At 30.9% G+C, this 17,297-nt stretch overlaps 1 protein-coding gene across 4 annotated transcripts; it reads right to left on the bottom strand.

The window, feature by feature from the left end:
* Positions 1-58: 58 nt before the first annotated feature.
* LOC130646164 (uncharacterized) lies at positions 59-16,883 on the bottom strand. 4 transcript variants are annotated; one of them, XM_057452308.1, is made up of 5 exons: positions 16,666-16,883; positions 2,312-3,157; positions 1,452-1,525; positions 900-1,004; positions 59-325 (listed from the first exon to the last, which is right to left on the bottom strand). In XM_057452308.1, the coding sequence occupies exons 2-5, from the start codon at positions 3,115-3,117 to the stop codon at positions 243-245; spliced, it is 1,068 nt and encodes a 355-aa protein (XP_057308291.1). In that variant the 5' UTR covers positions 3,118-3,157; positions 16,666-16,883; the 3' UTR covers positions 59-242. The 4 variants fall into 4 exon arrangements, with proteins under 4 accessions (XP_057308291.1, XP_057308292.1, XP_057308290.1 ...); XM_057452309.1 differs by lacking the exon at positions 16,666-16,883 and adding an exon at positions 16,176-16,506; XM_057452307.1 differs by lacking the exon at positions 16,666-16,883 and adding an exon at positions 7,397-7,993.
* Positions 16,884-17,297: the final 414 nt, after the last annotated feature.

Raw genomic sequence — 17,297 nt, 5'->3', positions numbered from 1 at the left:
TTAAAAAAAAGTGACGGAAAAATGGTTTTATGGGAATTCTAAGAAAAAAAACGTACGATGTTAAACTATTTTTTTAAAAGGCCCTAAGGATACCTTTCCTGTTCTACTTTATTTCGCTAAATTATTTGTACAAGTATTATGAAATTTGTATACATCTTTAAAAATTTTATTTCAATTTCTACCGAAGCAGCTATCTGTTATTTTTTTGTTACATATTTTGTATGCTCATTTTTTGTTACGCTTTAGCTGTTTGCTTGTTTCAAAATCCGGATTTGTTGCACAACTGATTCAAGAAAAGAGTCGAGATTACCAGCCACTCTATCGTCTAAATAACAAAAATAAATAATTTAAATTTCCAAAATAGATTATTTTCATTTCTTGTCCGCATGTATACAACAAAAATATCTTCACAAGAAAACATTTTTACATAGTTGGTGCTGGAAAGGGTAAAGTAATTGTGTCCGAAACAAATGCAAGCAAATTTGCGTCACATAACGAATAATTTTACCAGTTTACACATATTTTCACGACTTGCTCCATACATACTGTCTGTTAAACTAGCTGTTTGAATTTAAAACTTGCACGATTTAAGATTATTGTGCGAACTTGCAACTTGCAACTTACAGCTTATGTTTTGCAAATCGAAAAGTAACTCTCAACTCGCAAAGTTTAGTGTAACAACACGTAAAGGGAAACTGATAATTCGTGATTTACTTAAAGTACCATGACTTCTAAATCAGTGTCTAGATTGCTCAATCTGTTTGTTTAATAATCGCAACCTCGTCCATTAATTTAAAAGAGCAATTATATATTCGATAGAGTAGGTATTATTCTGTTTTGCTATTTGATTAAAGTAATTACAGATTCCCATAAAATTTGGTAAATAAAACAATACGTACTGAGTGTCATATGGATTTTTTTCAATAAATAGTTGGAATCGTTTTTGCTGACGACTGCCATTTTGTTGTAGCGTTTAGTTTTCTCGATGTAATAATTTAACCGATCTAAAAATACACAATTTTCGAAAAGAAATCAATTTAATTTATTATACCGTATTTGGTTAAATAAACACGCCCCCCTCCCCCCACCTTCCAGTCAAATATCCCACATTAAACCAGGTAAGGCTTCGACCACCAATTATGGTATAAGAATATTCAAGATAAAATTAGATAAAATAAAAAAATTAAGAATATGCTCATCTTCAAATTTTTCTTGTATCCTAAGTTTTTATTCTTTGTTAACTCATATAAACTTGTATCCTATCATTGTATAAAAATTTCTTTATGGTTTGTTTGAGGTAATCCCCTCCCACAGATTATCCCTCCCACTTGACTGTCGTTTCAGTTAGTTGTAAATTTTTGAGCAAAACTGCAATAGCGTTTTAGAAATATTAGCGCACTTAACTGATATTATCATTAACGCTAGGATCATGAGTTGGTGAAAAACCTTACTTTGTTCCATCACTAAGCCACGAAGCTTGATTTTATTTTCTTCAAACTTCACTTCATCTTTAAGATATTCCAATCTGCACAAGAATAGTACACACCAAAGTTATTTTTTTCGCTGTAAGGTAAATGACTTACCTTAACTGAAGGTAAGTCATTTACCATAAGTTACCAAACAACACAAATCACTGTTGCATACTTGATATTTTTTTACCTGTCTTTTGTAGCTATGAATTTCAAGTCTTATTGTTCTTCAAAATGACTCTTATAAAAGTTGTATATTAATTTTAAAACTTAACCCTTTCATTACGTGCCACCCAGAGGGAGGATGGTCATGGTTTCCATTTTAGACAGGCTACATCTTAAAATCTAATGATTTTTAGACACTCTAAAATGTATTTTCTGAAAGTAAATTGACTTCCATATAATATCAAGTGGTTTCGGAAACGCCCTAGGCCAGGATGATCGCTGTTGCATACTTGATTAGTAGCTATACCGTAAGTTTCCAGTTTTAGTTCTTTAAAATTACTCTTATAAAAATTTCAATCATAATCTTAAAACCTTTTCTGAAAGTAAACTGAATTTAAGATCATGTGGTTTCAAAAAGGCCAAAGCCGTCTAATGCGGCGCTTTGCCGCGCGAGGCGACGTAATGAAACTTGTGAATTACTTTGTTTTTGAAAGTGCATGACTTTCCTGTGAGGAAAGAGTTAAAACGAGTTCCACTGTATTGCAGCCAACGCTTATTTTTTCTGCGGATTTGAGCATCGTGTTTCCAACGACTTCAAAGTTTGAACATCTGATCTAAAAAGTGACTGATCCAAGAAAAAATAAATACGTGAAGTAAAAAGTAAATAGTGTTGATACCTTGTTTCCTCTCGATTTATCTTTACGGTATTTTTCCGAATCGATTCTTCGCTGTTACGGAATACAAGTAACCTCGCTTCTAAGTCTATAATTTGTTGCCTTAATACTAGCAACTGCCGTGGGTTGGGAAGTAAACATTTCGAATCAACTGTATTAAAATCAGTTGTCTGCGAATTTTTATTCAGTAGTTCATCATTCTCTTTCGAGTGTCTGTTTTTTTTCACGGTCAAGTTGATTGATTCCTCTTTGGAATGTTCGAAGCCATTCGAATGACCATTAGTGTACGTTTTAGTGTCTTGCGGAGTTATTATTTCACTGTTCTTTGTGTCACTCTGAATTTCATGTTTATGATCGACTCGTTTATCAACCGGCGGCTGACATAACGGCGGATCTGTAATATTTTTATTAGAATGTTTTTTCCTGCGGCCTGGGATAAACTTGCTAGTCTCTCCTTTCCGCTTTCTCTTCCCGTTATTCCCGTTAGTAACAATGTCTTTTCCTTTATTTTTGCGGCATTTTTTTCCATTTTTTGCGATATTTTCGTCCGAATACGACATTAAAAGTAAGTTTAATGGAGCCCTCTTTCTCCTACTTTTCTTAATTTCTATTTTATCGAAATACAAAATTCGAACTTCTGGAGTTCGCCACATTTTAAATTTTTCAAATAAATCTGGTTCCGCCATACTGTTGATTGTCTTGATAGTCACTTCCTCTATCTGTTTTCTTTGTTTCTTTGATTCTGTATGTTTTTCTAGCTCTTTTCGCTTCCAGGCTCTTGTTACAGGCCTTTGGTCGAAAGGTAGCATAGCTTTGTGTCACCAAGTTTCATTACTACAACGTCATGCGCTAAAAAACACCGGAAAGGAATATTTATCAACTTACAGAAAGATTCAGAAAGAGGGTATTGTTATTCCTGGTTGTTAGTCAATTCTATTTCATCAGCAGTTGTTATTGCATTTAGATTTTTTAAAAACCTGGCAGTTCTGAAAATTATTGGCATGATTTATGGAAAAATGCATTTTTAATGAAGTCAACCATTAGGAACGAGAATAAGACGATGTGTCAAATGCAGTTGTAATTTTACATTAAGAGATTCCTCATTTGAAGGAAAAACTTTCACAAAGTTCATCAGAAAACTGAAAATTGATGCTAGGAAAATATTCAGGAATATATTTTGTATAGCTAATAACCAGAATTAAAAATGTGGAATGCCTATCCAAGTATTAGCTAGCTGACTTGTTTCAAAAATTATACCTCTATTCTTAATCAATTAACCAAAGTTTGTCAGTGTACTGCAATTTGTTCTATCATTAAAGTAAGGTAGCTTATATAGAAAAAAAGAACATTTGCAATTGAAAACACCAGCTGAAGATACTCAACTTTTACCAAAATACGCGTACATAGTGGAAACAATTACAGCGCCATATATGCTATCCTAATTCTGCCCTAATAAGCTCATCCAGTCTAGAAACCAAATAACCTGACGATATATTATCCTCAAAGATTTCTTTCAATGTTTACCGAGTAAGTTTTTTAAAGAACTTGGAAACGTATCGAACAGCGTAAAAACACATACCTTCCGTATTTCAATTTATTTCAAAGTCGACAGAAACTAAGCTGAACTTGGTTATGTTTATATTTTTTATATATATTTTTATTTTCTTTGTTTTAATTTGAACCTTAGATGATTCTTAAGGACAACCTTCCTTTACAATCAATTGTTTTTGCCAGAATGCTTTCATCACCTCTTTTATAAAAAAAATTGGAGAGAAATTATTAAAAAAATTTTACTCATGTATTTATGTGAGCAATAATTCTATTTTCTTCACATTTTGTTATATCATTTATAATATTTCTGCAAATTTTTTGTTTTGCTTTTTAAATTTAAAAATTAGGGCATTTTTGGCCACAGAAATGATAGTTGTTGAACATAATCGTTTAGTTAAACTTTATCAATACCTACCGCAAAAAAACAAGTTGATTTCATATGAAAAAGGTTGAAAAGTTGTCTATGATTTTTTTATTCTTTTAAAAATATCTTTGTTAGTTTCCAAAATATAATTCTTGGAAGGCTTTTATGCGGAATTATGACATCAATAATTAGATGCTCAGAGACAATTGTTGATATTACTGACAATCAGGGTAACTAAGTATTAATGTTTATATATGAATATGTTCAACATATCAAACTGGATAGGTGAAAACATATTTATGCTCTTAAAACAGCACCTCATTTTTTCTAATACATAATGTATGCATTAAGTAGCATCAAGATTTACAGACAACTTTTCAATCGCATTCATATGAAGCCAACTTGTTTTTTTTTCAGGAGGAAAGCTTTGGAACTCGTAACCAAAGAAGGATCAATTTGTTTTTACAAGAACACACAAGAACGACGACTCAGCGGAGAAACAGGGGGTAACTAGCTAAACTTGCTAGCATCTAAACTCGCAATATACTTCTTCAAATCAGGGAAGTTGAATTAAGTTAGTAATGCGACACATTCTTGTTTTTGTGGATTTTAAGCGAAGCCTTCTTTTGCACTGTTTCTGACGTTCTTTGTTTACAACAGGAAGCTGCCATCTTGTTTTTTGCACAATCAGATCACGTGACAACGCAATTTGTGTCAGCTGATGAACTCTAACTGCTGATATAAGCAAAAAATTAAGTGCTGCAAAATTTTACTTAACAAGTTTGTTGTTCATTGAGTTGTTTTTTTCATCACTATACAACATTCAAAGATAATGTAAGAACAATCTTAAGATTCACGCGATTTGGTATGTATGAGATAGTTAGATGTACATATTTTTTTGCCTCGATAATTCAGGCCCAAAACGTTATGGGCCTGAATTAGAAAAGGTAAATAATAATAGTTTTTATAAAAATAAGCACAAGCCTATAGATAAACTTGTGAGAGGAAATAATTGAAAAAACTTGTGTCTACAAACAAGGAACTGTACGCATAAATTTCTGTATGAAATATTTCGGTATCGCAGACAGGGATGCGAAAAAGCTTTGCGCATATAGATAGGTAATGGGTTTATTCTGAACAAATGCTTTGAAATAAAATCAATCTTGAAAAGGGTTTCTCCACCCTAAATCACCCATAAAAAATAATTACAAGGACTTAAGGTACAAATTCCGTTATCAGAATCAAATGTTGTTTTAACTCATTCTGACAAGAAGAAACATTTTTTCTCGTCGTCCGAGATTACCAGAAATAGTGCGATAGTCCTGGAAACGAGGTTGTTTTAAACTGTCCAACATCTGGCACATTCTTGCGTCATTTGTTTTGATATGAAACACTGGGGTAACAGATTTTCAATTAAACTGTCGCAAAGCTGCTTTTTTGTTGATTTAGTGAAAAAAATACAAACTAAATTTTTTTACTACACGTTTATTACACACACATTGAACTTTAAAGATAGATTTAAAAAAAAGATAGATGATTTTAGTTTTCGCACACAAAATCAATGATGTTCTCAAAACGTTCTTAGTTTGAAAATAAATGTGTAACAGTATGTATATACATTTTTCTATTATTTTTATTTATTTATTAATATTCTTAGATAATAAGACATGTGAAATTTAAATATTTCCATATTAATCTTTGACAAAATTAGAGGCTCGTGTTTTTATAAAATTATTCTTATAAAACCAAAAGCGTGTACAAAACATAGACCACACTGACCTAAGACTGTTTTTTGAGTCTTTTTCAGCCTGATTTGTTCTTTTTGTAAACTTTAGAATCCAGCCTTATTTTTTTTTTTTTTTTTTTATATTTTAATATAAAAAAACAAAAAAAAAGAAATTTTTTTGTTTTTTTATATTAAAAAATACAGAAGAATGAAAAGACCAAAAGCAATCGTAATTAGGAAACAGAATTAAAGGATTGTTTTAAATATAAAAACAAAAACATTTAATAACAAAGTATCTACTATCAAACATAAGTTGTTTTTATGTTTAAAACCAACTCATGAGTTATTAAGATTCAATTTTGAGTCTCGAAATAGCAAATTGTAGCATTATCAGCGTGACTACAGATCGTAGGTCTGTCCTGCCTAAAATTTAATGTTATGCTGTTTAGGTTTTGTTTATATTTATATGAGTCAAGTGTAAATACAGTTTTATAGAGCAACACAGAGAGTTCAAAAGCTGTAAAAAATGCAAATAAATATTCAGTAGTTATGTCATATAGTTGGGTATGCTAATTTCTAATCTCTAATAAATATATTGACAAAAACTGGACTTCACGCTTTAATTAACCTCGTCCCCGCAGTTTTTGTTTTCGCCGCTACGGTAAAAGGTGCTGGGGTCGGGCATTCTTGCTTCCAATTAAGTGTTCCTCAACAAAAGGCGTGTATTTTGAGAAGAGAATCTGCAGTTATAATTTTAGTATAACTGCTTGTTTGGAAAAGAAGTGTCAAAACAGCCAGTTATTTCAAATTTGACAAAAATAAAATATCTTATTTTTCAAGCAATTCTTCCTTTAAAATTGATTTCATATAAAAATAAATACAAAAAAGACGAAGTCAAGAATAAATTGATGATTTCACATGAAAATTGTCTAGGAATCTTTTTCATTTTACATTTATTGCTTTTTAAGGTATTAGCCTTCGTTAATTATGCGAAATGCAGGAGAAAAAATTCAATTTGCTTGTTTTTTTTGAAGGAGAAAAAAGGGAAAAAAAGCAAAAAAATGATAACAGATTGTTTTTTAGGAGAAAGATTATAGACCAATGCTTTTTACAACTTGGTACAAAATTTGAAAATAATAATAAGAAAAAAATAATAATAAAAATAACAACCTGAAAGGAATATTTTTTTTATTTTTTTTTTATTATTATTATTTTTATTTCAGCAGCAGTTTCAAATTATTTGGATTGCGCTTTTGCTAGATACTTCTCTAGCCCTACTTCTTAAGAATGTTCAATTTTCTTTTTTTGTCTTGAAAGCAAAAAACATTAACATTGTGTTTGCATAGGAATACACCCAACAAAATTCAAGGTAAAAGTATAAAAAAAATCTGTGTATAAAATTCACCCAAAAGCAAAATCGGAAAACTGGTATGATTGTATCATGTACCTTTTTCTTTTTTCTTTTGCAACAACTTTGATATTCTCATCCAATTAGCTAACCCATTATAACTTGACACTACACAGTATTTCCACTCCTGTAGCCAATCACTCGAATGAGTTACAAAATAAAATTGCATCTTTTATAGGTGAGCTTGTTCTAAGGCCATGTCTCAAAACACTACCAAACTTAATGCGCATGCTCAATTTTAAGTAGATCATGCATCGTTACATGCGTTCAATTTTAACAAATCTTTAACTTTGTTTAAATATTTTTTGTGAATAAATACAGTTATGCTCAATTCATGTTTTCATCTCTGCAGCCTCATTCAACTTCAATGCTGAAGGAGCAATAGTCTGAGCAAAATTTGCTTCGAACTATGTGCATTGAATCATGTAGCAAAGAATGTAAAATACTTTAGAGCAATGGCTTTTAATGTTTCTTGAAACAGTGCTCCTTATAAATTAGTCACCATTCCGCATTTTTTGTGGTGTTTTTTTTTAACTTATTAACTGATTTATTTTAGATAAATCATGGCAATTAAAAATTAAAATTTATTTAAATAACTCTATGCAGGCCTATATACTGCTGTTTGAATATTATTTATTAATCTTTATTCATCTGGTTTGATTCTTCAATGTAAATAATCGCCAACAAACACCAAATACGTTCTTCTGTATGCATTTTTACATAAATTTCAGCATAATTTGTAATGTATTTAGTCTGATCCAGGGAAATGCTAAAACAAAACACATTCAAAACGCTGTAGAGCTTTCTCAAACTTTTTTTCCCGCGTTTTAAAGCCTGAAAATACAGTTATGTATAGTTATGTAGCTAAACTGGCATTTCATATTATATTTTCACTCATCTTCATGCTTTTTAAGTCTGCTTTTAGTCAAAGTTAAGTAGTAGAAAATTAGTATTCAGAATCGTATATAGTCGCAAAGATTATCTTATCTGTAAATCCTTCGATGCTCTGGTACTAGAAATATTATTTGTGATAAGTATTCGCGCTGTCAGAAAATAATCTTGATTTGATAACACATGCTCCATTGCGGCTCCCTTGTTTTACGTTTATCTCGAAAAGGTCTTAAAACGAACAAAAATAACTTTCGCGTTTAACATAGTGATCAATCTGAATCATTTTGCATCAATTAGTAATTTTATGAAATATGTATTCTGAGGAAAATAAAGTGTTTTTCATGCTTTTGGCATCTTTATTTTTTACCTAACAGCTCTGCTGAAAACCTTTTTCTCGTCTGACATGGAGTTTTTTCATTTTCAGATATTCGAGCGTAATTGGGGGTTGTTGTATTAAGGCGACATTAGAATTATCAGCTCCAAAAACATCTATATATTTTCCTCCAAAATTAAGGTAAGTTCGGGCACGCTGTAGGAATTTTATATTCTCATACGAATTATCACTCTATCTGTCTTGTTTTCTGTGTTTCAGAGGATTAATTTAATAACATGCTCACTAGAGTTACTAGTAGGTTTACACCAGAAGAATGTTTCCTGTGAAAATTTTAATAATTTTCTTATTGAAGGAAAGATATATAGCACATTTTGATTCATTGGAAGCTGCCAAAAAATATCTTCCGCCGAGATATGGAAATTATAAGTTTGTTTCCTACATGTAAATTTGTATCAAGGGACAATAAAACCATTTAATTACATTGTTTGATAACCGCTCGTAATATTTGCAATTGGAAAGCAATACACAAAACCACAATAGTTTCGCGATAGCTATGCATTATTCTAGATTGCGACTTAAAATAATTGTTTCAGTCGAAAATGGTTGTTAGTCTCAATTGTCTCCTTTAATTTCGAAACATATTTGTGGTGCTTGGTATTATTACTGTGACGAAATGCAACTTATATCATTTTTGCAGCTGAGACTTTGCATACGAGTACCGTAAAATTTGAATTAAGCTTCTTGTATGCTACTATTTGCTTCAGCGTTTTGATTGGTGTGTATTTTCTATCAAAAATATAAGACTATTTTCGAAGGCTTTTCCATTCCAAGTAACAGTACGAAGAAGAATATCGAATATATATTCAATGCCATAATCAAATCGAGCATAGTTGATATTTTTCCAAATTTGTGTCTGTACACGTTTTTCTTTTATAAGAAACATGTTTATAAGAAACCTACACGTAGAATCTTCAAAAATTAAGAAACTGAAATAAGAAACTTGTTTCTAACTAATTCTTACAATTAATTGAAGAAGATGTTACAATCGTCACTATTATGTTGTTGAGAAAAGAAAAATGCTTTAATTTTTATTTTTAAAGCAACTAGTCCAAAAATTAAAGGAACTTTTAGAACTAACTATTTATTTCATATAAGAAACCCTTATTTAACTAGGAAAATTAAGAAACTAAAAACATGGAATTTTAGCCTATAAATAAGAAACTTTTAGAGCTTGACCCTTCGCCAGGTTTCTTATAAAAACAAACAAAAAAAGTGTATGCTGTTTGTTTGTTTGTTTGTTGTTTTTTATTTGCTTATGCCTTTTATACACTTGAATAAATAATTTTTAATGGATAGAACAGAAATTAGTGGAAACGATGTTTGTTATCCAAGATTGACCATGTTAGAATCCTTAAAAAATTACGTTTGAAAGGTTCCACAAGTCCACGAATAAAACTCTGACCGCTTACTTACTAGCTGTAAAATATTGACCACTAATGGGTGCCCATTAAAGTAGCTACACATAATCACAATGTTCCCAGATAATTTTTAATTTCCGTACTGTTAAGATAAGTTCGGCACACAATAAAGTTAAAAAAGTAATGGAAAATTATTTTCTTCACAACAAAACGAGAATAAGTAGCTGTAGAATGTGAAGTACTAAGAATTAACATTGAATGATTCTCTAAACATCATAGGCCTAAGGCATGGACGAATGACGTGGAATTGACAACGCTTTTCGTACGAGATAAACTTAAGGTCAAACTTGATAACGTGTTAATACCGTATTTTCGTTCAAATAAACAACTATTCTTGAAATGTTATTTTTATTATTGTCCGATTTTTAATGACCTGTTTGGGAAATTGTTGTCATACTTGTGTGCATTTTAGACTATGCTTTGTGTAATGAGAAAATGTGTTATGGGGAGGTATTGACTGGCAACAGAATAATGAGCCTCATTTTTAATACAACAATACATCTAGCTAGAAAAATATTTGATGCGTGTTAATAATTATTTGAATCACTTTTGTAAACGTTTTTAACGTGAGGAGTCTGCCCTTGGAATGAGCTAAGTGTTCTCTCGTAGATACACCAATTTTCTTCTTCTGATTTTCCTAGAACTATATAATTACGCATCTATGAATTTTAAATTAGTGTGTCTTTGTTTAATGTCTCCTTGTTTTAAATACCGGTATTAATTGAGAAACAAAATGTCTTCAACTTCTTTTTTTTGCAAAATTTGCGAAATGTAATTCTCGCAAAGTATTAGTATATGCCAACTTCGCGAAATTAGTTCTTGTAGACATTAATTCTCTTAAGGTAGTACAGACCTCACACCCAACATTTTTTCTAATTGTATTTGTTCTTTTCATAACTTTTATATTTGTCAAGAAGACGTAAGGATGGAGAAGCATTAAATTGCGAGGCTTGGGTGAGAAAATTTGAAAAGTTAGTTAATTTGAACTTACTTTTTATTATAGTTATTTCTTATAATAGCACTTCATAGAATTTTTAAATTCTTAGATTACCTTCTAAAATGTTCTTTACTAAATAATTTGTTACAACGGTTTATTCAGTTCTGTAGTTTTTGACCTTTTTTGAAATCGAGGCGACAATTTAAAAGTAATAAAAATTCGACTATAAAAATAAGGCTCCCCTAGAAAACAGAACTTACTAAAGTTATAAGCAGAGCTCTACATAGAAAACAAAGGATTCTAGTGACTTAAAAATCTATGTATTAATACGCCTTGTGTGTGTGTGCGCACGGTGAGGCCATGTCACACAAATCACGGGTCACTTTCTTACGATGTGGCGTTATGCTAAAATTTACCAAGTTAAAAAAAGCAAATCAGGGGGTTACTATATAAATATTTAATGCTCTTTTCTTATTTCTTTAAAAAATAAAACTCTTTTTCCTTATTTTATTAAAGCTAATTTTTATTTTATTTTTATTTGTTTTTTTGTTGTAAAAGCCCCGCTGGGCGTTATAGATAGAATTATTTAATTTTACCCCCGGTTTACCATGTGCGCGCCGTATCTCACGGAAACAAAGTTTATCAACTGAAAAATGAAAACCGAAACGAAGAAGGTTGTCTCTTTTTCAAATCAATCCTGAAAAAAGTGTAACAAACCAACTTGGTATGTTTGTTGATATTTTACTTCAGTTTAACTGACCAACTGTGTGTTAATCTAGAAATAGTGAGCTTTGCGTAGCTGCGTTGCTGCTGCTATATTTGTTAGTTTATTTTTTTAATTATTGCGTTGCTGCGTTCTCAATTTTTTTACGGGGGTATTCTATAGTTTAGTCAGAAGTATTTGTAAAGAGAACTGATTGGAAATGTATCAGACAATTGTAGCTAGCTATACATTTTCAATTTGTTTTCTTTGGGATGAAGCGAAGCTTATTAATCGAAGTAAAAAACTGATTGGACTTTTATCCAGAGAACGTTAGCTGCAACTGAGAAAGCGAAAGAAAACCATGTGTGTTGTTTAGATTATCTGGTAGGGAAATAAATTTAGGTGAATAACGTTTTTAAGTTGTTTACACGCCTGCAACTGAACTTTCCTTGAAATATGTAGTTAAATATGCTTGTCTTCAGCCTGATCATATTTTTTTTTTGTAAGAATATACTCAGGGTCAGTTAAAGATATCTTAAAATATGTCTAACCTCGATTGTTTTAAGTAAATATAAAAGAATTTGCCAATAGCTATAGCAACTTATAGCAAGCCTTATTTTATTAAGGCATTATATATTTTCAGGCCATAGACATGTTAAGAATATAATTAAGAATAACGAGGACAGTGTTTGTCAAGAAAGTTAAGAACATTTTTTGTAAGACTATATATACTTTAAACAATGGGTAAGAAATTGTCTAATCTTGATTGTTTGTTCTAAATATAAAAAAATTGCCAATAGCTATAGCAAGATATAAAAATTTTTATGATGCACAAATTTAATTAGAAGTTTACTTTTTTATTGCGTATATATCTCACAAACTAAACCTTTTTCTCTCCAAAGCAATGGGCAAGTACATCATGGAAAGTTAAGAACATGAAGGCTGAAATGAAAAAAAAAACACTTGGTAACTTTAATGTTTGCTATTGTTAACATAATTTCAAAAACTGCAGGACCATTATTCATATAAAATACAGCGTGTATATCGTAGAGAAGAATTTATACAAAATGTAAAAAGTAATTTTTCCGTTGTTACTGTTTTTAACGCTACGAAGTGGTTGATGTCGTTATAACAACCCTAATGTAAACAAAGTTAAATCAATGTTTACCTCTCTTACGTTACCGTTTGAAATATATTCGATTCTTAAATTCGAAAACATTGCAATGGGAGGATTGCTGTATGCAACAGACTAAATAGCTAATTTGGTATGATGCATTAGAAACTGTACGTTGTGAAAATTTTGCAATACCCTTTTTTGTGTGACTTAACGATTTTTCCTAATGTCTGGTATACTATTTTTCCTGGTGTCTGGTATACTATTTTCCCTGGTGTACTTGTGGTATGGCAGAGCAAGTATATAGTTTTAGCAGATTTAGCTTTTTACATAACCGTTGTTAGACACCTTCGATTGTGTTAGACCTTCTGCATTTTTATTTTTATTTATTTTTATTATACAGAGTACACCCTTGAATTTTGTTTCACCACAAAGCTGTTGTTTACACATTGTTACTGCAGATTATAAAATCGCAAAAGCGTGGAGATAACTCCACTATACCCATTAAATTTGATTATTCCATTACAATAAAAAACATAATTACTTTTTTCCTGAAAGAAAATTTATTAATTAAGATATGTTCAGATGGGAATATTTATAGAGTGGGTAAAATGCTTACCACCCTGAAAGTAAAATCTGTTATTTGCACAATTTGAAAGATATTTTTTGAAGTAGCCACAAGACAAATGGCCTGCGAAGTGTCATGATATGAGGACCAGAATATTTTTGATTTGTTTAAATGTTGCATGTAAACAGTTAGTTCTTTATAGCTTCTGAAACTCGTGATTTGTTATTTTTGTAATATTATTCTTGCAAACCAACCATATAGTAAAATGAGCTAAAATGTGTTTTTAAGTTTGAAGTTCTCGGTGAAGTGAGCACCTCTTGTACTTTTGTAAAGTCTTGTTCATTTATTGCCTACAAAGCACTTTTAATAGGAAATCTTATTAAGCGGCTGGCAATGACCTGCATGTTAGATTTTTTTTTATTTTTTGCTGACACTAATAGTTTCCATTTTGACGTTTTTATAACTACGCTGGGTACAGCAATCTTTTTCCACAATCAACAATGAAATCTAAAATTATTGCTATGCGACTTAGTGCAAAAAAAAATTATGAAAATGTGTGATGTCGGCGTTTTTAACAATTTTTAAGCATGCAGGGTACTTTTTTGTTCTAATTAGACAAAAATACAGAGAAGACAATTCTTTTCTTTTTATTAGAGGTATTTATATTTTTTCTATTTTACTTCAAGCAGTAACATCAGTAACAATCACATTGTTTAAGAATGCTTAAAACGAGTCAGTTAGACAAAATTTTAACCGAATATCGCATTCAAATGTTTAAAAGAGCACTTTCTAAAATATAGACTTGTTGTTTGCATTTACGTTTCCTATTTTTGGTTAGCTATAAAAAAGTGAAAAAACAAAACAAAACAATATAATCGAACACAATTGACACGCAAAATTTTGCTCTTTTTATTTCAACATTCAAATCTTAGCGTTAATCATGAGATTTTTTATTTTTAGAATTTTAGGCTGAAATCATGCTTAATGGATACTATTACCCCTGTTCCCTCTTTTTCTCAAAGCAGTGATATAACAAATATAATTGGCATGTTTCTCGTAGGGATAACTCAGGAGTGAAGTGATACATTCCTTCTCCATGAAAAGTTTTTTACATAATAACAGTGTTATTAATATTTATAGTCTGGACGAAGGGAAAAATTAGAATACTAGTACATTAGTTTTTGGTTGCTCTTTTTAAGAAGAAACTATTTCATAATATGCTTCGCACCACTCAAAGTTTAAGGAGCATCTACAGCTAATGTAATAAAATAAAATAAAATCATTTACACGACCTTTTTAAACAAAATACAACAAATTTATGACTCGTCATTAGTCTCAATTATTCCTGAATCGTAAAAGTTTTATACTTTGATGTTTTTATCAACTAGTAAACGTATATTATTGTGCATTTCATAGTTTAGTGGGTGTCATGACTTCTTCTTGTGCATGTGCACAAGAGCCCTCTGCAATATCACCTACCTGCTATAGTTACACAGCACAGAAAACCAAATCTACCAAAACTTCTTACCCAAGTTACTTTTAAAACTTTTATAAAACTTACATGCTTCTTACAATGAAGTTCATTTGTTTTACCAGTTACAAAATAAAACAAAGGGGTGGATAATTTGAACACTTGCACAACAGTCAGTGTTACCAATTATTTGAAATTAGTGTGTAATGGATTTAAAAGATCTGAAATTGCTCTTGGTATAAATACATCCACTTTGTGGGGTGAGCATGGAACATACATACACGTGACCTGCTATCAGTATTACTTAGATTAAGAAGTTCTAAAAACTAGTTCTAATGCTTCTGAACACAGATTTAACGTAGACGTTATAACAAAATAAAAACAAACATTTAAAATGGCTGCCTAAGAAAATCACAAAAACCTAATAAATGTTTGATATATTTAATGTTAGTAAGAATTACATATGCCATATGTGTGAACACACAGTCTACGAGTAACAGTGTTTGATTACAAATCTGGAGATAAAGGCAGTCCTGCAAACTTTGCAAGTATTTTGGCCACTGACCAAATTGTTGTGGTTCTTTCTTATTTGTACCTAAGATACTTGATTATTTAATGCTTGATCAATTACTTTGTGTTCTGTCAGTTACCTTGTGTTTTGCCTCCACAACACATTGACTGAGTGGCGTTAACACAAAAAATAAAGTCTTTTAGCTAACAACAACAACAAAAAATAAAATAGATATAGATATACCAACATAGGTAAGTCATAGGAATGATCATTTGAATATCAAAATGTATTAACAATTAGAGCACCCACTGAAAGCATCTTTAGGGAATGAAAAAAGCCTCTACTTTCGTAGCTTCATGAATTTTGTCAGAGTTTCCATAAAGCAAAAAGGCTCTTGGTTAATTCCTGTGATAGTGTTTCATTCTTTCTTGTAACATTCTAATTTAAAATAAAGGAGCAAGTCTTAAATTAAGGATTATTATCCTACCTTCTTGTCGTGTGTTGCCTTTAGACAATAGATAAACAAAGTTTCAAAGATGGCGGCATGTAAACAAAAGACGTGCAAAACATGTATAAATTGAACCTTCATTAAAAAATTGACAAAAAGATATTTACAGTGTTTTTGTGTGATTGATATCACTGCCACTTGATTTCATGTGTGTAACTTAGGTGTATCTGTATTTCTTTGGAGGTGTGCATAGCTATTGTTGAGAAGCTTCAGATGTATAGAAAGTGAATGGTCGATTGAAACACTTGCATTTTTTAACGCGCACTCAAACATGTTGTCCATATGTCAATAAAGTTTACTTACGAATATATAAAGCGTTGTTTGTCGAACTTTGTATTTCTTTATATCAGAGCTAGCTAGTAAATCGCCGCAGTATTTTTTCATATGTCTACCATTTTGTTTTGTTTTTGACAGACATGCAACACGGTCCAAAAAGAAGAAAAAACCCACTTGATTCTTTCTTGTTGTTGTCATGAGAACGCGCATGGTTAATGAGCAATCCTAATGCTGACATAAGCAAAGAAGATATCCGTTCAATATATGTTCGGTCATATGTTTGCAATATAGAAACTATCAGTATTGTGTAAAACTGTAACACGCTTTATCCTTTATGCTCACTTCAAAGCTCAGGCCTACAGTTAGTATAACAAGGATATATTTAAGGTGGAATAGGTACCCCATCTAATTATGTGGGAATATATTAAAAAATTTAAAAATGTGTGAACTCATAGTAATAATAAAACAATAATAATAATTTTAGTAGTGATAAACAAATAAAAATACACAAACTTACAAAATATATAGCTCAATCCATGATAACTTGCATGTTACTCCTCCAAGGGGTTACTCGCATTTAACTGCCCCAGATTTATTTTTTGCTTAAGTACAAGAACCAGACGTGCCAAGCTGCTCGCACGCGTTATGTTTACATTCCGAACGCTCTTTAAATTATTTTAATGTACCACTTTTCAAAATTGATTATCATAATTTATGTCAGCTAGAGTTGTAAATTAAAAAAACAACTGCAATGAGCTTTGTGACGTAATGTGATTGGTTTCTATTGTTTCTTAGTATATTGATTAGCATAGTATATATTTTCATAAATTCAATCGTGCACTTTACTACGTTGTAGAAACCACCTGTAATAACAAAAGAAGATTGTGATAACAAGCAAAGTAAAAGGCTTGAAAAACATTTGTACTTCTGTAATTATATGCTCTACATACCGTTAGCACCCGCGGCGATCTGAAAGGGCGCAGGCAAAGCTAACAAAAACACGATGATAATAATACGGTAGCTATCTTGTTATAAAATCTACACTGTTTAGTTAAAAGTAATAATACGTATCTTTCGTTTTGATACCGTATAATTATACGTTTATACCTTAATTATTGAAAATATTTTCTCATTATTTTGAAAACAACC

This window comes from Hydractinia symbiolongicarpus, chromosome 5 (assembly GCF_029227915.1).
Source record: "Hydractinia symbiolongicarpus strain clone_291-10 chromosome 5, HSymV2.1, whole genome shotgun sequence".
Classification (NCBI taxonomy): domain Eukaryota; kingdom Metazoa; phylum Cnidaria; class Hydrozoa; order Anthoathecata; family Hydractiniidae; genus Hydractinia; species Hydractinia symbiolongicarpus.
Note: the sequence above shows the minus strand (reverse complement) of the source record. Positions and strands in the feature narration are given on the sequence as shown.

Coding starts and splice junctions, on each gene's coding strand:
- LOC130646164 (XM_057452308.1), bottom strand. CDS start 3,117: ATGCTACCTTTCGACCAAAGGCCTGTAACAAGAGCCTGGAAGCGAAAA. Junction 1,526..2,311: donor ATAAATCGAGAGGAAACAAG/GTATCAACACTA, acceptor ATTCTTGTGCAG/ATTGGAATATCTTAAAGATG. Junction 326..899: donor AAAAATCCATATGACACTCA/GTACGTATTGTT, acceptor TTTGTTATTTAG/ACGATAGAGTGGCTGGTAAT.